Source organism: Caloenas nicobarica, chromosome Z (genome assembly GCF_036013445.1).
Source record: "Caloenas nicobarica isolate bCalNic1 chromosome Z, bCalNic1.hap1, whole genome shotgun sequence".
Classification (NCBI taxonomy): domain Eukaryota; kingdom Metazoa; phylum Chordata; class Aves; order Columbiformes; family Columbidae; genus Caloenas; species Caloenas nicobarica.
Genome location: NC_088284.1, coordinates 24789735 through 24812170, shown reverse-complemented (window position 1 = coordinate 24812170; position 22436 = coordinate 24789735). Strand labels below are relative to the sequence as shown.

The following is a 22436-nucleotide window of genomic DNA, read 5'->3' as shown; positions in this document are numbered from 1 at the left end:
ATGTACATGTAACGTACCATGTAAGTTTGTGCCTACATGTACGTAAAATGTGCCATGTAAGTGTCTGAATTAAAAAAAAAAACCCGATAGCTCCCCAGAAGCACATAGCTGAGGTCTTCAGAGTACCAAGGAAGAGGTGGAGCTTCATCAGCACACCTCTCTGCATTTTTTACAAGATTACACCAGTATCCCAATGTCTGGCATGGTAGATGTGGCAAACAAAGCCATCTAATGGTCTTCAGACATCAGATGAAGAGCTGATGTTCAGATACTGCAGGTATATTCTCAAGTGAAGAAGCTGGTGTACATTGCTGCAAGTTTCTTTCTCTTAGCATATGCCCGTAGGCAGTATTCAGGCACTTAGATGAATACTTTATTTCCAGTGGCTAGACGCACTAATGTTAGTTAAAAATTAACTGAACTGCACATTTGCTCTTCCTAAAAAAACATGTTGTTTACTAAGTAAATGTACAGTGAGTGACATATGTCTATGAAACCAGAGAGGAATGTACTTTTCTGTAGGATGCGTGATCCTTAAAAGGATCTTAAACATAAGATCTTTTAACTTTTGAATTTACTGTAATCTAACATTAAAAGGTGATTTGGAAACATAGTTTAAAATATTTTGTTTTAAGGCACATACATAATTATGAAAGAAAACAATGATACAGTTATAACTACATTAATAACTGAACTTAGAGTCAGGAAGAGGCAAGTGTATATTAAACTCCTAATCCTTGAGAAGAGAGAAAAAAGCCTATGTAGCAACATCAGTAAGGACTTTCCCACTGTTATTTAATGATCAAAAGAACAGATGCTCAGTGGATAGCTGCATCCCAACACCATGAACAGGAAGTAGCTTATTAATTGCATGAGAGTAGTACTGGCTCATTAGGCAAAAATAAATGGGAATTATCTCCAAATGACAATGGCTGCCTTTATTAACAACCCAGGTGACCTAATTGAATACAACAGAACAAGAAAAGATGGTCCCTCTAATTACATGGAAGGAAAACAATGGAACCACTTCATTAGTTGTTTGAAAACGCCATGCATAAAACAGTGTATTTACACTATAAAAGTGGACAATAAATAATACTTACCAAACTGTACTCATATGGGGAATACAAGTACAAATAAATACTAGAAGAGACGGAGAAGACTGAGTATACTATGGAAAAATAGACATGTAATAAGCACTAGATAATTCTACCTGAGCCCCAGTTGCAATTTCATCAGCAGCTTCGTTCATCACTCCTAAGGTTTGGAAAGCAAATACACAGAGCTCCCGTTCACAAACAGTGGGCTACATAGAGAAAGAAAGTTAATTATATTTTTGTTCTAGTTTTGGGTTACTTGTTTTATCATCTAATACCTACAACAAAACACAAACACATTCAATGTTATTTTTTATTTCAGATACTAACTGCAACATTAATTTCAAAGTACAAATACATGCCAATTATTGAAGAAGATACATTAAAGAAGCATTTTAATAATCTGAAGAACAAGTGTGAAGAACTCTAAGACTTGTAAGTACTCACAGAGGCTAGACTTAAAAGAAATCCAAATAGATTACAAAACAAAAATTGCAGGTATAGACTATCAGACTCTAAAAACTCCCTACATAATTAAAATTAATGGAGAACAAACCTAGAAACTAATGAGGGCACGCCCCCTTCATAAATGCAGGTTTATTCTTCACAGCTTTTTATTTTGCTGTTGAGAACACAAATAAAAATCTGATATAGAAGACAAATCTATTGAAGAAGTTACTTTTAATTTATTTTTTAACTAATTTAACAAATTATTTGTAAATGTTAAGAAAATGTATTTTATTTTATAGAATAAACAATGTATTTGGGAAGGCCACATATTACTTTAATAAATAAAGGAGCTTCCACTCTTTTTTTTAGATATTAAAAAAATAATTAAAAATACTTGCTGTTGAACCAAATTTTTGCCTATATTTTTGAAAAAAATAATTCAAAATGCCATCACAATGATCAAATAAAAAAATGTAAACTGCAAATTGAGTGAGAACTGAGAGTTCTGCCATCATAAAGCAAACAAAGCAGAAACAAAAAAGAACACAGCTTTAAGTAAAGACAATAGGCATGACTTCATAGGTTTCCTAATTGGTCACAACCTTTACAGCAATTCCATGCTTATTTGTTGAAAGATAATTAGCAGATCAACTTTTTAAAGGCTCAGGTAATGAATCACACAGTCAATTGTTATAAGCTTTCAAAATGAACAAACAGTTGAAGGAAGAAAGAAACACAAAACCTTCCTTAAAATTGACCCCAATAAATGTAACTTTTGATCACAATGTTGAAAACAATAAAAAATAAGTTTTTGGATACTATTTCTTTGAATACGTATTATTAAATCCTAACTCAGTAAAACTTAAAATGATCTTTGATAGGCACTACTGAACTTTCGTAACCAGACATTCTGAGTCTAGCTACCATGATAATCACTAAAGCATTTGTAATGGTATGCTTTGAAGTTCAAGCCAATGTCTCCAGGAAGCACTTGCAGAAATTAAAAAAATGAATTGACCACACAAAGAAAACATAAAAACTTAGTTGAAATCTGTTTCAGGCAACAGCTTTGTCAGTAATAAGCATACTGCTGTACTTGTAGTCTCTTGTTTCATAGACCTTAAAATATGCACTTGCTGGGTTTCTAAGATTCAAGACTTGAATAAACATCTGAAACCTACTGCACTGACATATTTCCCCATCAGTTGCTTTACAAGAACTACCATCTTTCAAGTCTAACAGAGTGTCACCCATTTGATTTATTTTATCTGCTGCGATACATTGCATTAGGCAGCAGATGAGGCCTAAAATGATCCAGTTCACTGCCACGCCATGGAATGCTTGAAAAAATAATTTCTTATTGTCATTATTCTTAGGTTTTCCACATTTAGAAGGTGGTTAAATCACACGCTTAGTTGGGGAAGCATGGTGGTACTACCGCCTTGACTATCATAATCAACGGACTCACTTTTATTCCAGAGCAAGGGATTGCTCTGAAATAGCAGAGCAATCAAAGTTTAGTCATGCTTGCCATGAAGAAAAATGTTAAGAAAATACTTATTTCTGACATTTTGTTTACAACCTGAACAAAGTAAGTTATCCTGAGACTTAAAGATGGCAAAGGGAACACAGGATTTGCCATCTTCACTCCTTTTTGGTTTTTAACCTGTGTTATGATCCCAGAAATGTCTGAGCATCTGGAAGAGGGAAGTTAGGAAAACAGTCATTGTACTCGTGTTTGACATTTGAAAGGCCTTTCTTCTCTCAGGTGGACACTGGCGCTAAGATCTTAAGGCTGGAGAACTGTAGATATGAGAAGCAAGACAGCAAAATTTGAGCTCTAAAGAGGAACAGACATTACTGCTAGGGTCTATACAATTCTTTTAATTTTATGTATCTGATGAACCTTTATGCCTACTGAATATTTTGGCTTTGCAGTCTAATGGAGAAAATAACCCAAACCCTGTAACTATATGGACGTTTCAATAACCTCCCTTCACATATCCACCCTGGATGTCTTCTAACCCAAACTCCAGCCACTATAAGAGCACTTTTGGATCCTGTTTCTGAAATTTGTCCCAATTTAACCAAACCAGATGCTTGTAACTTAAATTTCCCACAAGTGTTAGTAGAGTGTTCCAAGATATGTTGGTATGTCTGTTTCACTCTCCAGTCATTAGTTAGGGTCGACCATTTAAAATCCTTTCTTTCCCTCCAAAATGAAAAGATTGGCTTACAATTAAGAAACAAAACATATGAGGGCTTTTGTTGCTCACATGATGGTGACTTAGGTAGTGCCACATTTCCATACTTTGGTTTTGTCTGCAACTGTGCATGCTAGAACCAATGAAAACATATGAAAACTGAGTTAATAAATCAATACAAGAAAACAGAGCTTAAGGAAAATCACAAGCTTTATGGGAAAACTGGGATACAAGGCTGCGCTCGCACTGCTGCTAGTGTTTCCCATACTGCCAGTGTGTTTCCCTCTATGGCATCTGCTTGCCTCTTCTCTTGTAATAGAATTTGAGCCCTTGGGACAGAAACAGCCTTGTTCTGACTTTGTATCATAAATATGAGAAATGTCCCTAGCCACAGTAAACAAGCAAGAACAACACCACCAACACATTTACAAAAGCTGCATTGTTTCAATGTCATTTTCGGATACTCTTTATTTTTGTTCAAGTACACGTACTATTCAGCAAGCTGAACTTTCTAACAACTTTTGTGTATGTACATGAAAGTATAGACATTTTCTTACTGATGTGGATCCATATCCACAAAGGTACAGAATATCCAACTTCTATTAGATTAATAATTTATGTTGTTTTCAGAGGGAAAATACACAATAAAACAGGGCTTATACACTTAAACATATGTTTGCAAACGTAAACCTCATCTTAGGTGCACAGGGAATTTTACAGATCACGACTGTCACCTTGAAGGCTCACAGAGCTGACTAACTGGGCAACTCTCCTCCACTACCTGAAGAGGGCAGCTGTAATGCCTCCTCAACAACAGCAGCTGCTAGTGGTCTCACATATGCTTAATTTTTAACTCGAAAGGAGAAAATTAACATAAAGTTCCACAAAACTGTTAGCTAAGTGAAGAACATTGGTGCTGAAAGACTATTTAGAAGGATAATTATTCCAGTGGGGAAAAGCCAGAAGAAAGTAAGCACTGGGCACTTAACCTGAGATGGCAAATGCTTAGAAGCAGATGGCACTGACAGAATGCATTATTTGAGCTTTTGAGGTTTTCAGAGTTTTCCTTCAGCCACCCCCATGCTTTGCATACTCAGTAGCTGCTGTGGCGAAAAGGGGCTCATTTGGAGTTTCTGCAGGTTAGAATGCTAGTGTCACTTCTTACAGCAGTGGCTGTGACTGAGAGACAGGCAAACCACCTAGGTACTATGACATATTCTGGTTCCTGGACTCATATATTACTCAAAATATTTTCCAGACATTCTCTCAGTTTGAAAAAGCTGAAACTTTCATAGCTGATATTGATCTATCTTGCTGCTTTCCTACGTGCTGCAGCTGCGCTCAGAAGAGCAATGTGCCACCCTCTCCTGTATCCTGAGGGATGCCACACAGACACTAATGAGGCTGCAACATGACTGACACACCTAAAAACTCTTGATCTAAAAGAAGCAGCTCAGGGAAGGCTCATAGCCTGACTTGCAGTGAATGTGACAAATGGTAAAGGTGAAACCATTAGCGACCGTCTCACAGCTCCTAATGAAAGCAACAGGCATAGAGATGAAATGTAACTTCAAATCTCTGTTCTGTTTCCTACTTTCAACCACGGTAATTCTTAGTTTTTCCATAGCAGGAACTTCTCTTCATTACACTTACCAGAAGGATGAGGTGGGGGGAGGGAGAGAGGGAAGGGAGGGAAAAAGGGAAGGGAGGAAAAAAGACTGAAGGAAAAAAGAAAAAGAAAAGGAAAAAGAAAAAGAAAAAGAAAAAGAAAAAGAAAAAGAAAAAGAGAAAGAAAAAGAGAAAGAAAAAGAGAAAGAAAAAGAAAAAGAGAAAGAGAAAGAAAAAGAAAAAGAAGAAAAAGAAGAAAAAGAAGAAAAAGAAAAAAGAAAAAAAGGAAAAGAAAAAAGGAAAAAGGAAAAAAGAAAAAAGTGAGAAAGAGCAGGTGAGAGGAGGGATAGAGGAAAGGAGTCTGGTAGGTAAAGGTCTCTTTTGCAAGTGAGCTTTCCAGTTTTAAAGGTTTATTTCGCAGTTTGTGTCAGTTACGGATTTTTAAATATGTCTTAGCTATATTTGTAAGAAAACGTAAAATAAGTTTGGTTCCTAATTCTCTACCACCTGAGTCTGTATTACCCAAAGATCAGTTACATTCAGAGTAATAATAATAACAATAATAATAATAACAACAACATTTCTAACTCTGGAAGAAGAATCCAGAGCTGTAGGAAAAGTTCTGTTCCAGCTCTCTCATAGCTTACATCTGTAAGCCATAAGATGAATTCAGAGAAATTAACAAATGCTACAGAAACCTCAGTTGTATCTACAGATCTGACACAGGCGGTAAAAGCGGTACCTGGAAGGCAGGCACTGATGAGGCACCTGTATACTTCCTACCAGTGCTGCTTAAACGTCATATGTACAACTCTCATTTTCTGTAAGAGGGCTGGAATAAAGCATGTTTATAAATTTAAGACCTTTATGTTTCCTTAAGTAAAACAGAACAGCAAATTCAATTCAAAATAAAAAGTTTTAGTTAATGCGTATCTTAGAACACATACCACAGAATTACCAGGTAAAGATTTGAGTCCAAACTGTATGATTTCTGGATTAACTTAAATTATGACTGAAATAATGCAGAATTACTGTTAGCTGTAACATAAGGTTCATCAAGCTTCAGAATTTAATCAATTTTTAATTATAAAAGATCAATATTATTTTGAAAGGTAAGTTAAATGATCACCTGTCTACTCTGCCATGGTTTATACTTCTGAGTGAGGCATCATAGTGGATTAAAAATTAAAATTCAGCTTTGCATTTTAATAAACTTTACTGACAGGTTTTTGCTTATACTAAGACATATATTTAAAAATAAACTTATTCAAATCAAATATATATGTATAGTATTGTATGCTATGGCCTAATCTAACACTGATTTAGGAATTGCTTTAAAGCTAAATAATTACCAAGAAGCAGACCTGTGCCCTGAATTTTCAAATGAAGTCAAACTACTATAACCTCAATGAAGCCAAGCTACTATAAGCTCTGCATAGGTATACACACTGCCAGAGAGCAGGAATAACTTATTTAATACCCTGTCTCACTATAAATCTGTAAGGTAAACTCTCTGAATAATCTCACAATATTCATGTGATACTTGGAACACACTGCTGAAAGACATGGGAGATACCACAGCGGTAAGTAGATACAACCTGTAGAAAGATAAGAGTAGGCTGAGACTGAGTAAGAAATGTCACTTGTTCTAATTAGTTTTGTTTTGGCTGATCCAGATTTTATTTTCTGCCTTTTTTTGGAGGGGGTGGGGGGCTGTAGTTCGTTTGTTTGTTTGTTCATTTGCTTTTCTGCATTCTTAGACAACTTCAACACATTTTTTAAAATTCATTTTTACTTGCCATATATATATGTGTGTGTATATATATATATTTCTTTTTGCCAGATGATTTTTTGGACCAGATGATCCTTGTGGTCCCTTCCAACCTGGTATTCTATGATTCTATGATAAAAAGACGACAAACACACAAGCACTAGGGAGTGCTAGCTGGCCAAGGTGCACTTTATTAAGTTCTTGGCAATAGAAAAAGCTATATCACAGCCATTTTACTATCTCATTAAAAATAAAGTGACTGAAATCCATTCTACTAAAGTACTGGTTCTAACTGGAGAGGCTTTTTTCATAAAAAGAGATAAAACCCACCTATATTGTGGAGTAATGATAAGAAGGACCATGGAGTTATTCTACAAGAATCTTGGAATTCCACAAGCATCTTGGCTAAACTCCAGTCTGACTAAACATATTTGTACACCTACACATTTCTCCATAGTTCAATGATGTTTATTCTACCACAAAAACCTCCCAGCCCTAAGCAGTCTAGTGTTTCTGGAACATCAATGCTACCGTGTTTCAGTGGTGGGTAAGAATCTCACATTCAAAGGACAGAGAAGTCTAAGACCTCTTCAACTCAACAGGAACTCACCTAGGCCAAGATTTCATCCATAATGAATAAATCACAACTGAGCATGTTGGGGTGAAAAACATCATAGAAATGTAAGATTACTAACATAAGAATATCAGAATTACCCAAATATCAGAATTACCAGACTCTACTTGTTTTCACAGCTAAATACAAATGACAGGTATTTCAAATACTGTTTTACAGTATTTTACCATTAACAGTTTAGGGGAAAAACTTTAAACAGCAGAGCTGTCTGTACTAGAGTACAAATTTCAAAGAAACTATCTTCAATATTTAGTTTTGCTTAGTTTTCTACTATTTCCTGCTTTGTTCTAAAGAGGCCTCAGTTTGAGGTTTAAACACAAGATGGCACTCTAACGAGACTTCTTGACTGAAAGAAAAATTATTGATACAGAGAGGCGTTTTTTATCACCTTACTGAATATATTCTGAGATGTTTTTTGTGTTCTATAATTGTCTCACAGGTCTTTAAAATCCATTCAATGATGTTGTTTTACCAATGGCTTTAAGTATTTGTAACTTAGGAATTCAGGATGGCAGACGGTGGGCCAGATAATAGTCATACATGTTAAATTGTACTATGTAAAAGCCGAATACGATCACAGAACTACAGAATGACTGAGGTTGGAAGGGACCTCTGGAGGTCATCTGGTCCAACACCCCTGCTCAAGCAGGCCCTCCTGGGGCCAGTTACCCACAACCATGTCCAGATAGCTTCTGAATGTCTCCATGGATGGAGACTCTATGGCCTCTCTGGACAACCTCTTCTCGTGCTCAGTCACTCTCAGAAAAGGTGAAAAAGGCAGAAAAGTGTTTCCTGATGATCAGATGGAACCTCCTGTGTTTCAGTTTTGTGCCCATTGCCTCTTGCCCTGTCACTGAGGCCAACGGAAAAGAGCCTGGCGCTGTTGTCTTTGCACCCTCCCTTCAGGTGTTCATATGCATTTACAAGATCTCACCTGAGCTTTCTCCTCTGCAGGCTACACAGTTTCAGCTTGCTCAGCTTTTTCTCCTACAGGAGATGCTCCAGTTCCTTAATCAACTCAGTGGCCCTTTGCTGGACACTCTCCAGTAGCTCCATCTCTCTCTTGTATGAGGGAGCCCAGAACTGGACACAGTAGTCCAGGTGTGACCTCACCAGAGCTGTGAAGGATCACCTCTCTCCATCTGCTGGCAATTCTATTCTCTAATGCAGCCCAGGATACCATTAACCTTTCTACAGCAAGGTTACATGGCTGGCTCATGTTCAACTTGGTGTCCACCAGGACCCCCAGGTCCTGTTCTGCCAAGCTGCTTTCTAGCTGGGTGCCCCTCAGCATATATTGGTGCCTGAGGTTGTTCCTGCCCAGGTGCAGGACTTTGCACTTCTCCTCATTGCAGTCTGTTTCCTTACAAACCACATGAGATTCCTGTCAGCCCATTTCTCCAGCCTGTCGAGGTTCCTCTGAATGGCACACCAACCCTCTGGAGTATCACTAGCTTTTCCCAGCTTTGTATCACTTGTGAACTTGCTGAGGATACACTCTGCTCCATTGTCCAGATGATTAATGAAGATATTAAACAGGGCTGGACCAGTATCAGGGGTACACCGCTAGTTACAGGCCTCCAACTAGACCTTCTGCCGCTGATCACCACCCTCTGGGCCCAGCCATTCAGAGAGTTTTCAGTCTACCTTGCTGTCAGCTCATCCAGCCCACACATCAACACCTTGTCTATGAGGATTTTATGAGAAGCAGTGTCAAAGGCCTTACCGAAGGCCAGGCAGACAATATCCACTGCTTCCCCCTCATCTACCAAACCAGTCACTTCATCACAGAAGATTACCAAGTTGGTCAAGCATGACCTCCCTTTGGTGAAGCCACACTGACTACTTCTGATGACTTTCTTGTCCTTAATGTGCCTGAAAATGGTTTCTAGACCTAGCTGCTCCATGACCTTCTCAGGGACCAAGGTGAGAGTGACCAGCTTGTAGTTCCCTGGGTCCTCCTTTTTGCCCTTCTTAAAGACAGGATTGACATTTGCTTTTCCTCCAGTCTTTGAATATGATAATATATTTTTATTATGCTTTAATCAGATCCTTAAATACAATAACCACTTTTGTTGATGACTCATGCTCTCATTACATTTAAATGTTTGTAATAAAAGTACATGCTTAATTCCTAAAACAAGATATCTCTCTATTATTATAGCAGCAAAACTGTTGCATTATTAAAAGCAACTTAGTCCTTCCCTAGGATATTGTTATCAGCTCTAGAGTAACAGGAAGAATTTCATATGGCATTAAAAAAAACTTAGTAGTCTTCTAATACAGAGCCAAATAATGTTGAAGTCTCTTTAGTAAATTATTATATCTGCTTTGCAAGATATGTTTTTTAGCTAGATGAACCAAATCATATGGTTGAAAAGGATCTTTGGAGATCAGTTAGTGCTTTTATTCTCTCATATGGAACTAGCTTTATCTAAACTTTACCTAAAGTTTTAGATAAAGCTGAAATTAGTTTTCTCTAATCCTTTAACAAGCCCTGGAACAGGATGCCCACAGAGGTTGTGGAGTCTCCATCCTTGGAGATTTTTGAAAGACAGTGGATGAAACAAGCTCCAGTTTCAGAGGCTTTTCACTAGAGACACATACCTCATGGAGAACATCTCAGTACTTCAGAATGGGCTTTGTGGGAGCTGTTAAAATTTCCTAAGTTTACTTCTAATATTTAGTCTAATATGGGAGTTTGACAGAAACCAGGATAATCTATTTAACTGTTTTAACCACACCTATGTGAATGATCTACCAACTGTTTGATAATGTCAGAAACAAGGCATTTCAACATGTTTTTGAAACAATTCAAATCTAGCTATTAACTACAAATAAATAATAGTCTATGTCCCACTCATCTAAACAACTTCTCTGTTGAGAAACTCAAAGGTAGTAACACAAGGCTAATGATTCAAATGAGCAGATTCCTACTGTTTTCAGTAGGTTTATGAGGTCTGCCTTCTCCATCTCTCCTCAGCGTAAAAAAAGTTCGACCTTGTACTTCCCACTGTTTTTCAAACCTGAACAAAGAGCTTGTGGTGCGTTGACCTTGGGTGGACACCAGGTTCCCACCAAAGCTGCTCTATCACTCCCTTCCTTAACCGGATAGGGGAGAGAAAATATAACGAAAGGACCATGGGTTGAGATAAGGGCAGGGAGAAATCACTCACCAATTGCTAACATGGGCAAAATAGACTCAGCTTGGGGAAATTATTGCCAATCAAATCGGAGTAGGTTAATAAGAAATAAAACCTTTCCCCCACCCTTTCCTTCTTCCCAGGCTCAACTTAACTCCTGATGTTCTGTACCTCACCTTTCCCCAGTGACAGGGGATGGGGAATGGGGGCTGCATCAGTTCATCACATGTTGTCTCTGCCACTCCTTCCTCCTCAGGGGAAGGACTCCTCACACTTCCGTGCTCCAGCATGGGATCCCTTCCATGGGAGACAGTCCTTCCCATAGGCTGCAGTTCTTCACAAACTGCTCCAGCGTGGATCTCTTCCGCAGGGTGCAGCCCTTCGGGAACAGACTGCTCCAGCCCAGGTTCTCCACAAGGTCACAAGCCCTGCCAGAAAATCTGCTCTAGTGTGGGCTCCTCTTTCCATGGGTCCACAGCTCCTGTCAGGAGCTTGCTCCAGCGTGGGCTTCCCACGGGGTCACAGCTTCCTTCAGGCATCCACCTGCTCTGGCATGGGGTCTTCCCTAGCCTGCAGGTGGAAATCTGCTCCACCATGGGCCTCCATGGGCTGCAGGTGGAGATCTGCTCCACTGTGGACTTCCATGCATTGCAAGGTGACAGCGAGCCTTCACCATGGTCCACACCAAGGGTTGCCTGGGAATTTCTGCTCCGGTGCCTGGAGCACCTCCTGCCCTGACCTTGGTGTCTGCAGAGCTGTTTCTCACATGTTCTCACTTCTCTCTTCCACTGCAATTGCTGTTCCACAGCAACTTTTTCCCCTTCTTAAATTTGTTATCACCATCACTGATGGGCTTGGCCGTGGAGCTATCTGTCACTGGCTCCATCAGACACAGGGGAAGCTTCTAGTAGCTTCTCACTGAAGACATCCCTGTAGCCCCCCTGCTATCAAAACCTTGCCAGGCAAACCCAATACAGAGCTGCTAGAGAAGAGACTGAGGACAAAGCTTCTGAGAGCTGCATAGCACAGGTCGCCTCGCAGGAGGATGCTCTGTGATTCTTTAAGTGAGATAAGAGAGCAGTTTGTATGTAAAGGCTGCAGTCCCAACCCTCACTAATTATTTCAATGCTGTTTCTTAATCCTTCTATGAAGAGTAAAATATGTAGGACTCAAATCACTGTTAGAAATAACCACATTAAATAGTATGGCCTATGTTACGCAAGCAGTTAAATAATACTTTTTCTTTTTGGGATCCATGTATTCATTGAATGTTCCCTGTGCTTTGGAGAAAGACTGCAAATCATGCCATGCAGTGATTTCAGGCAATCTGTAGTTTTCAGTGGCATTCTATGTAAGTGTGTATCTCTAAACATCAAATTTAGCTTTTATGACTTTGGGTGCACTGTAAATAATCATTAGATCTCACTGTGCTCTTGAAATAAATACTAAAGAAACATGCTACGATGACAAATTACGGGAAGGGTGTGAATACCTACCGGAAGGTATTGTCTACTTTACTGGCTTTTTTGAAAAGGGGACGGAATGAAGCAATGGACTACAAACCTTTATAAACAAGAGGTTTACAGCTTCATGATGTGTTATAATGCTTTTCTAAGCTCTTTCTTCCATTCCAGAGAACCTCTGTCCTTCCCTTTCTCAGTAATACAGCTGCAGTTCCTTGCAAGAGCACTAGGTTTCTGAGTGTTTTGAAGTCACCCCATCTACATAATGTGTTTCTATCTACATATGCACCTGTGGAATACACACAGGGACTGTATCTGTAATTCTGGCCTTCTGTATTTCAAGGAACTTTTGGAGCTCAAAAGAAAACTGGTTGTCCTGAAAGATCTATACTTTGCTCTGTAAAGAAATTCCAAAGAGAAATCTAAGAATTTAAGTCACTAAGGTAGCCTCCTTCTTTATCCTCAGTAAGTGACAAAGATAGCTTAATAACATCCAAAGATTCCTTTGTACAACAGGATCCCTGAACTAGCAAGGAACATTTGCATGATTAGGTTAGTACTGCAGGCTCTGGAGCAAGACTGGTGTCCATTCTAAGAAAATAAAGCTAAACATATACATTTGTGCTATGCAGCCATTCTGCAGCAGACATCTTCCATACAATGGTATGTCTGCCATGTGGATCTAGTGTCTACATTATGCTATACAAAAAGACATATCTTGCTGTGAGTAAGTTGCTCTTATCTTACAGGAAAGATGTCAAGATTTTAAGAAAGCAAAGTCAATTGAAATAGATATTAAAACCAGAACACCTCTCAGAAAAAGTTATCTAGGAAAAAGAAACACAAAACTGAGAAGAAAGCTTGTGCTGAGAGAGATCAATTTAAAGATACTTCATAACTAAGATTAAAACATAGCCTGTAATGCAAATCTGTAGAAAGGAAAAACCTTATCTCTCAGTTTCACTTGGTATCTTCAGCTGTCCTGAGCATGAGACATTTGAATTACACAAGTCATTCATAGCCAGCACAAAAAATTACACCCAGGTATGAGAGTCTACAGTATTAAAAGAATGTGATTACTGTGTGATGGCAATTGCTGAATTTTTCAAATTGTGTTGCAAGACAATTAATTAAACTACTATAGTTCAGGAAAGGTGTCAGGCTGACATACTGGAGGATTACAGAATCAAGTTCCTTACTGGCATTTTTGCAGTTGGATAAAACTCCATTAAATACCAGAAAATCAAGCCTAAATACATTTTAAAATAACTTCTCAAGCAATAACTTTGCTATGCTTTTATAAATTCATATGCCTTCTCTGTTGTTGAAAAATGGTCCAAGAGGTAGCAGGGAAACTCATAATTAAGAATACACACACTGGTGAATCATCCAGAGCTATTTAGTCTGTGGCATCTTTTGTGATACAACCAAGTACAGATACAGCCTATCTAAGTAATGTCTTTGAAATACGGACACCTATAGGAAACGGGATCTAGACACAGAATCTAAAAATATAAGAAGACCACAGTAAGGTTCTGATCATTACGAAACCTGGTGAAATTCCTGCAGTATCAACACCATGAGCACTCTAAAGCTCTTTATGAAGGCCAGGGATCCATTAATGTGGGATCCATTAATATGGGATCCATTAATTGTCATAAGGCTAGATTGCATGTAGCCCTGTCTTAAAAGAAAGTCCTCTGCATTTTGTTTAATAAAGTACTGTATTTCAGAGATCCGCTGTTGCAGCAGTATTAAACATAAAGTGTTCTTTCAGTTAGGTCGTTTATTCTCTTTATATGCATTATATATGTATGTACATATGCGTGTGTGCAGCTGAAGCATGTAAATAAATGCTACAATTGATCACTTTAGGCTGCCTCTGCCAGAGTTCTCAGTAGACTGAAGCATAAATTTCCTTAAGACCCTTTGGCAAGCTCTTGTTCAATTCACACTGAGATCCTTTCTCACCTTGTACAGAACTGCAAACTCATTAATGGCCCTATATTGCTTATTGAGTCATTCAAGCATGCACAGAGCATGCTAGATTTCTTCCTGCTATCTCCTTCTCCCTGGGTTATATGAGGATATCCATTCATTTTTGCAAAGCTTGCTCCGTTATGCTGCTTGCAAGGGCAATGATCAATATATGTTTAGTGGCAAACATGTTCGCACTTTCCCCTGTTTTGAAGTGCTGACAAACTCTCAAACAGATAGCTAAAGTGACCTATCTTTAAGCTGAAGACAGAGAAAAGTAATTCTGATGGATTTTAATCTCTAAAGTGCAAAAGCAAGAAGAATTTTTTTTTTTTATTTAGAACAAATGACTTTCCATTCTGTTTTCTTTTAGTAGTTCATCATGTGAACAGGAGTAAATCCTACTGTTTGCTTTGTCTTTGTCTTACGGACAATAGATAAAACCCGATAATTTAAAGAATCATATTATCAAAACGTTACTCACTATCCAAACATTACTTACTTTGCCTTATCCTGTCACAGGTAATAAGCAGAGCAGTGCATTTAAACATGAACAAGTACTTGATGCCTTTCCTACAGGCTTCTAGTCAGGGTTTGGCTTTTTGATAAATCTGGCAGAAAACCATGTTTTTAAGAGGTAGATATGAGCTTGAAGAGGCGAAAAACCCGATCTGATAGGATTTACAAAAGTACAGAGGTTTTACCAAGGCTTAAAACAGTGTTATCTGAGATGGTATTGCAAATCCTATTAGAAGCCTATTTGCATACCCTGCCTGCAGTGTCACAAGGGATGATGCTGAGGTGACTTCTGCTACCATGTAAGCAATAACCTTCCTGAGTTTAGTTCCATGGATCTATCATAGATGATGTCTGTTTTGACTTATGTGTAGCTGTTCGCCACGTTGTGGAGAAATTGGCAGACAAGGTGCCAGACCATTCACACACTGGTATTAAACAGTGTTCCATGGCTTTAATTTTATAAGGTTACTCAGGTTTCCATAGGATTCAGGACAGGTGAAACAAGGAGGATTCTGAACTGCAAGATCAGTCTGAAAGGTGAAGAATTTTATTCTCCTAATACATGCTTTTGTAAAACCGCATGGATCCAGTAGCTCCAGGCAGGGTGTGTCTTGCCTGGCCAATCTTACTATTTTTTACTATGCATTCACCAACAGCATGAGACGGTACGTTTGCATGTGAAATTCCTGGTTCCCAGTTATACAGGAATGAAAGGAAGACAGAGCTCCTAACTGGCCAAACTTTGGGCATCATGAACCACAACAGTGCCCCTGGACTAGGTCACTGCTAGATCAGACACTTCACAGAGCATCTCCGCCTACTGCCCTTTTTTATCATTATCAAGGACGGCTCATTCCAGTGGCCCATGAGCAAAAAAGGTCAGAAGAACTTCACAGCTTTGTGGCATTAACACTAGTGTATCTGAATACTCTGGTCATGGCTTAATAAAAGCTCAAGGACTGAGGTGACCCTAGGCTTTTAAAAGAGTGCCAGAGGATGAGGAAAGCACTATAATGCAATTCATTTATCTTATCTGGTTGTGACTACTCCAGTGCAATAGCGTTTAGTGAAATACATCCCTCTTTTACGTTTCTATGATACTTTACAAGCCTGATTTCCATCTCCCTTGCTTGCAGTAATTTTTTTTCAAATTTATAGAAAAATCTAATTAATATGTATTACATTTTTGCACCTTAAAAGGATATTAGGATGAAACACATCTGAAATAGTTCAATAGTTTCATAACAAGTTTGGATGGTCCACTGTTATTTAAGGCATTAGAAAATGTATTGTTTATCCCAGCAAGCACACCACTTACCCTCAGCATAGGGCCATTCTGGAACACATGGGGTTCATCACAAACTACACAGTATTCATTCAATACTGGTATCCGCTGCTCAGCAAATTCAATAGTCTGAGAACAATGAAAATGAGAATAACAACATCTGCTTAAAAATAATTAACAGTCAGCTCATGCTCCACAGTGTTTCATAAATGGCTAAGATAGGAAATCCTACCTGCACGAGAAAGCCACGGTCTCGCACTGGAATGCATTTTGCACCATAATCTTGCTGCAAGGAAAAAGTTGAGGCAACTTCAGTGTTAGACTAATTAAAAAGAAATAGTAAAACATTTGCATTTTTTTGCATGCAAGTATGTTAATTAAACAATATTTCAATCTAAAACCATCTCTCATTAGCATAAACCAACCTTTAGAAATAATCAATCCTTTCACTGTTTGCTCAGTGTGGGGCAGATTTTTAGAATTTCTTTTTAGCTCTTAAATCTGATGAGGTTTTATATCTTAGTACACCAAAAACTTCAATCTCAAATGGAAACACCAGTGCCTTCACTCTATTCCAATAAACTGGCATTTGGTAACTTTCATTAAATTTTAACTGCATATTGTCGGTCCAAAAATGGGCTATGCACTTAGACTTGAATGACTAATGTAACTTTCAGAACAGCTGAAAATCTTTTTCTTTTATATTTATTATACAAGATCTCATTTCTGCAAGGACCACAGTAACAGATCTCTGTGCTCAAATCCCACTCAAATCCTTTCTGCCTTTTTTTTTTTCAACGCACATCAACATAAATTAAAAGGAACTTCTGTTACAGGAGTCTGTAAGGTACAAAATTTCGTCTAGGCTGACATCTATCTTAATGAAAACCTGTTTTGAATAAGAATCATATCAGCTCCATTTGCAGATTGTTTGTTTGTTTATAGGCCTATTTCCTTTCATTTCTCTAACTGTTTAATTGGGAAAGTTCTCCCTTTATTCTCCTGGGAAACAATTCTGATTGTATTAATGTATGACATTCAAATATTTCAGCTAGGAATCGAAGAGAAGTTAGGGTCTCTATTCATCACTTGCACATTCCAGTGACTTCGAATTGCAGTTAGGTACTCAGGCCACCCATACATCTGGTGCCTGCATATAAAATGTGAAATGGACTCTTGATGCTCTTTTGCTAACATCAGTCAAACTGCACCTGACCATGTATGTGATGATTTTCCCTCAAAGTAAATGCATTCTAGCAATAAATTACTGGTAGTTTTTACAGACTGACAAGCAGGGCTTGCATTTCTTCCTAATAGCTGATAACATCAGCAATGAAACCACTTAGTCAGCTGTTCATTATCTTATCAAAATCAATGGGACTTTTCTGAAGAACTTCCGAAGACAAAAGTCTTGCTATGTTAACACATCCTCTGCTCATTCAGAAAAAACCAAATCTCTAAACTGTGACAAGTAAAACGTCTGTTGGCTTACCTTAAATTAATATTGCTGTGCACATTACAGGAAACAGCCACATAGCACGTGTACAAATATCACTGCTTTTGGATCTGATGAGTATAGCTCAAAGCTTATTAAACTAATTTACCAAGAGACACAGCACACTCGGTGTAATTTCATTATTCAGAATGCATTGTTTGGAATATATGTATGGCATTTCAAGCAAGAATCAGCTTTTTCTCACAGAGAATATCAAGGTTCCACCATGCTAAGGGAGTGGAGAGGGCTGTCTCCTAAGTGCTTCTCCCCAGATCTAACACAGGTGCCTTGAAAGAGCACAAACAGACCCACTCTTCCCCTTAAAGTATAAAAGCCATCTTTTAAGAGGTAGATGCAGAAGAACTAATTTTAAGAGATTTTTCTTAAATTTAATATTATGTGCTACCCTTTGTTTTCCCAGTCAGTCCTGTCTGTGGGGAAAGAAAGGGGGCCACAGTGGGCCTAATTCCTTCCCTGACCTCTGGCTGCCACCAGCATGTTTGAAGGTTAAACCTCTCACAGCACACAAATCTGCAAGAGGTGAGATGAATCACGAACGTGTTCCTTCCAGTATGATGATGATCACAGATGCAAAGACCAGAAGGAGAGGTGACTTGGCACTCAAATGAGCCAACAGACAGTTGCTTCCCCCATGAAGCAAGCAGAGAAATGGGAAAAGACCTGTGTGACCTAGCCAATTTTGCAGCACACGAGCTCCTGCAGCAAGAAAGGAGGCAGGGAAGGAAGTGGATGACTGAGCCTTTCCCATGGTCAGCAGCTGCACACAGAGCTGTATTTGACATGATACATAAAATATCATTCTTGACCTAAGCAAATTCTGGTTTTATGACTTAAATACATGTGCATGCACAGTTATTTAAATCCTCCTTAGAAAGTTGACTCCATTGCTCTTGTGTTCTGATATATTCAATATATCAAATCTATTCACTAACATATGTCCTAAGTATTAATGCCTTTCCATAAAAAGAACAAGAGCATGTTTGTAAAATAATTGGAGGAAAATAAGCAGAGCAAAAAAATTATTACGCACAGCAGCTTGCGAAGGTGATGATGAAGATGGTGTTAAGATACCAATAAGCCCTGAGGTAAGAGAGAGCCTCCTGCTCTCTGCCATGGTGGACTCCTTGAAAGGCTCCATTTTGGATGACTTAGGGGCACTGGAGTAAGTCTTGCTGAGTAACTTGTGATTCTTCAATCCATCCAATTCTTCCATTCTAAGATTACTGGAGCAGGACCTGCTTAAAAGTTTGTGGGGCTTCAAGGTGCTGTTGTGCTCACATCGAGGATCCCCAGAACATGACCTGCTTAACAGCTTATGGGGCTTTAAAGTGATGCACTCTTCCTGCTTGATGGATGCAGAGCAAGGACGGTTCAAGAGTTTGTGCGATTTAATAGCCATCGTCTGTTCAGCCCGAGGGTCACTTGACAACGAACGGCCAAAGGTTCTGTGAGATTTTGTGGCACACATATCCTCTGCCTTTACTGTGCTAGAGCAAGTCCTTCTCAGCAGCTTATGAGTTTTGGAGATGCCATCCTGTTCTGACTTTAGTTTTGATTTATTTTTACCACAGCCAGGTGGAGGGTAACTTGGCGACCTTAAAAATAAAGAAGACAAAGTTGGAGAATAATCAAAACCTTGTACAAATCAAGTAAAGACCACATCTATGTGTCAAAAATTTTTAAGCATCCTGTTTTTATGTATTTCACTAGTGATAAACACAGCCCAACATTAAGAAAATCAGCAACTGTATGAAGGTCTAGTTTTCCAATACCAAATTGACATCTTACTCTTATTTACACACAAACTCATTGATCAAAAAGATGACTAACTGCTTAAGTAGAAGTCAGAGCTATGTCCTCACAGCTCTTTGTAAAGGTCCGTATGTCTCTAAACAACCCATTTATTCAGAAAATTATATTTGAAATGAAATTCACGTATTTCGCATGAGATTCTAACACATTTTCCTTATCAAAATCTATCTTTCCTATGTAATCATCATGGCATGATCCCATTAAAGTTATCGTCTTCTGGACACAGCATAACAAATTCTGTGTTCAGATCCAATGGGAAGATCCAATGAGCAATGAAACTTGTAGGCAGTAAATTCAATTTGATTCAGCTGAAATAAACGTTTTTTTAAAAAAACTCATAATAATCTGAGTGACTTGTGGAAGACAATTTGATGCCCTTCTTTCCTGTTTTAGACAAATTCTAGCTCTGTAGTACTATTACAGAAATGAGAATGTATGGGAAATAAATTATGAACACAGAAAGTAAAGAACAAAAGATTTTTACAAAACAACATTCACATGAACTGTCACATCTCTACAAGGTTCACATTCACCTGTCCTTGCAAAGTAAGAACAGGCAACAGGTATGCTGAATCATTTTTCTATGCTTTATAAGCAGCCCCAGTGTTTGGAGTATTTCTTGGGCTTAGATCGTACAGCAAAGAAGTGAAACCCCAGGAGGAGATGCTGGCACGTTTCCCCACCCTGTTAGCATGTGGTGGCAGCAGAAGATGCACGTGGAGGTCGCTGACTCACTGCTGTGGTTGGCTCCCTACCACCCTCCCACAGACAGGAGGTAGGAATGGTGCTGTAGGGAGAGAGGGGGTCCCTGCATTTGCATTGAGCCTTGTTTGGACAGGCACTGCAGTAGCAGCTGAATCAGGAGGAGAGAGATTGGGATGGCTTTTGCATGGCCTTCCTGAATAAAACCAAACCCCAAGCTACAGCCTGCACTAGCCAGTGGTGTGTGGCATGGTAGGGAACGGGTAAGCCTTCTAGTCAAAACAACACCTTCCTCTTCTGCCTCTGAAAACACAAATAGTCTTTTGTCATCTTTGACATTTCTCCCTTCTTCAACGTGAGTGATCACTGTACTCCCTCTCTTTGTTATACAAGGAATTTAGAATGCCAAAATTCATCAGAAAGAAGGACTGTTCAAAGAACCATTCAATTCAAATTCACAGAAGGGCTGATCTGTCAGCCCTTCATAAGCAGGAAAACATGCTCGAGTATCCAGTCACATTCCTGAAAGAAGTATAATCAGAGCCTGATTTTACATACACTTAAGTGTATGAGTAACTGGCAGAAATCATAATGAATTCAAATGAACTATTCACAAACTACTTATGTTTTTAATGCCTTTGAGCTTCCGCGCCTGTATTTCAGAAGTGGTGAACATTCATGTACTCAAAGAGTGTACAGGGATGAGTGCTCAGCAGCTCTAAAAATCAGTCTTTCATTAATGACCATTCTAGTTTTAAAAAATTAAAAATACACATAGCTGTGGAAAGAACAGCTAGACAGCCACAAAAATGTTTTTATATCTATATAATATAGAATACATATATGTTATAGATTAATTGTATATATGACATATTTATATTCTTGCTATTCAATTAAGTCTAATGCTATCAAGCTAGTAAAGATACAAACAAGTTAAATAATATAAAATTAATTATTTCCAATTCTAGATGAAACACGGCTGTTTCAGAGAACAGGGCACTGAAATGCTCTGCCTTCAAACAGTCTTGGAAGCTGCAGTAGTACCTAGTTCACTATTGATGTGAAGCAAGGCAAAGACTGGAAACCCAAGAGGTAAGATATAAATAGAGCACTTCTCTGTGGAGAAAAGTCAACATTTCACCTTGTGAAGTATGCTGTGGTTTTTGAACAGGATATGGTGGAAACAGCTCATTTTCATTGCTATTACCTGCGCAATGTAGAAAAGATGTGCAGAGGGGATTTCACCTTTTTGTCAGACACCTTCTTATTGTGCGTACAATTAGATTTCTCTTTGCTGTTCTTCCACTGTTGTGTAACAAATGTCTGCATGATTCTGCAAATTAAGAAAGAAAAAAAGATTTTCTTATCCTAGCCAAGACATACTCACTTTAATACTAGGGTCTGTCTGGTCACCATGTAGGCAATATGATGCAATGTCGTCACTCTACAGGCAGAGTTTTTCTGTCCTATATGGGGACTGATCCTTGTGTGCCTCGGCTCCTCAAAATGGCTTCTTTTTCCCCACATAAAACCAATTTACATGGAACTCTTATTGAGAATACAGTCTGTGTAAAGAACCACTGCAAGACTTACACAGGTAAGTCTCTTATGGAGATCTAGAGACAAACTGAATCAAAGGCATCCCATCTGACTATAGGCATCTGTCTCTCCAGTGACTACAAAGATAGCCTACAGCATCCACACTGCTCAAGTGGGAGCACGTTCTCCTAAGGCACAAACATGAAAGTAGGGATGTCGAATATACACTACCCAAACAATGTTTACAAAGAAGACAGAGCCAGACACTTCCCAGAGATGGACAGTAAAAGGCAGTGGTCACAAGGAAAGCCAAAAACCTTAAATGCTATGAAAAGAAGACATTCACAAGAAGAGTAGTTAAGTACAACAGGTTGCCCACAAAGGCTGGAAATTTACCGCTTAACTGCCTGAGATTCTGAATGAACTAATCTAACTTTGAAGTCAGTGTTACTTGGAGCAGGAGGTTGCACTGGGTGACCTCCAGTAGCTCCTTCCAAGCCAAATTACTCTGTGACTCTCATCTAGCAGTGAGAGGGGGTCTTAGAGTGATAAAGTCAAAGTGGAAGTTAGTATGGACTTTATAAAAATATATTCAAAGATGAATATGCTGTTGCCACAGCCATGAGGGGCCATAGGGTTATTGGGTATTCTGATTTCTGCTCAACTGTGGGCTGTGCAGCTATGTCCTTGAAAATGTCTTATGAGAACCTTTAATA

At 38.6% G+C, this 22436-nt stretch overlaps 1 protein-coding gene across 2 annotated transcripts in view; it reads right to left on the bottom strand.

Annotated features, from left to right (window-relative positions):
* The window catches only part of PARP8 (poly(ADP-ribose) polymerase family member 8), a 119524-nt gene that overhangs the window by 16871 nt on the left and 80217 nt on the right, over positions 1-22436 (bottom strand). For both annotated transcript variants that reach the window (XM_065655993.1, XM_065655994.1), the window contains exons 11-15: positions 21389-21514; positions 18698-19262; positions 16384-16437; positions 16185-16280; positions 1214-1306 (exon numbers count right to left, since the gene is read on the bottom strand). In XM_065655993.1, coding sequence (XP_065512065.1) covers positions 1214-1306; positions 16185-16280; positions 16384-16437; positions 18698-19262; positions 21389-21514 — 934 coding nt within the window. The remainder of the gene's footprint in view (positions 1-1213; positions 1307-16184; positions 16281-16383; positions 16438-18697; positions 19263-21388; positions 21515-22436) is intronic.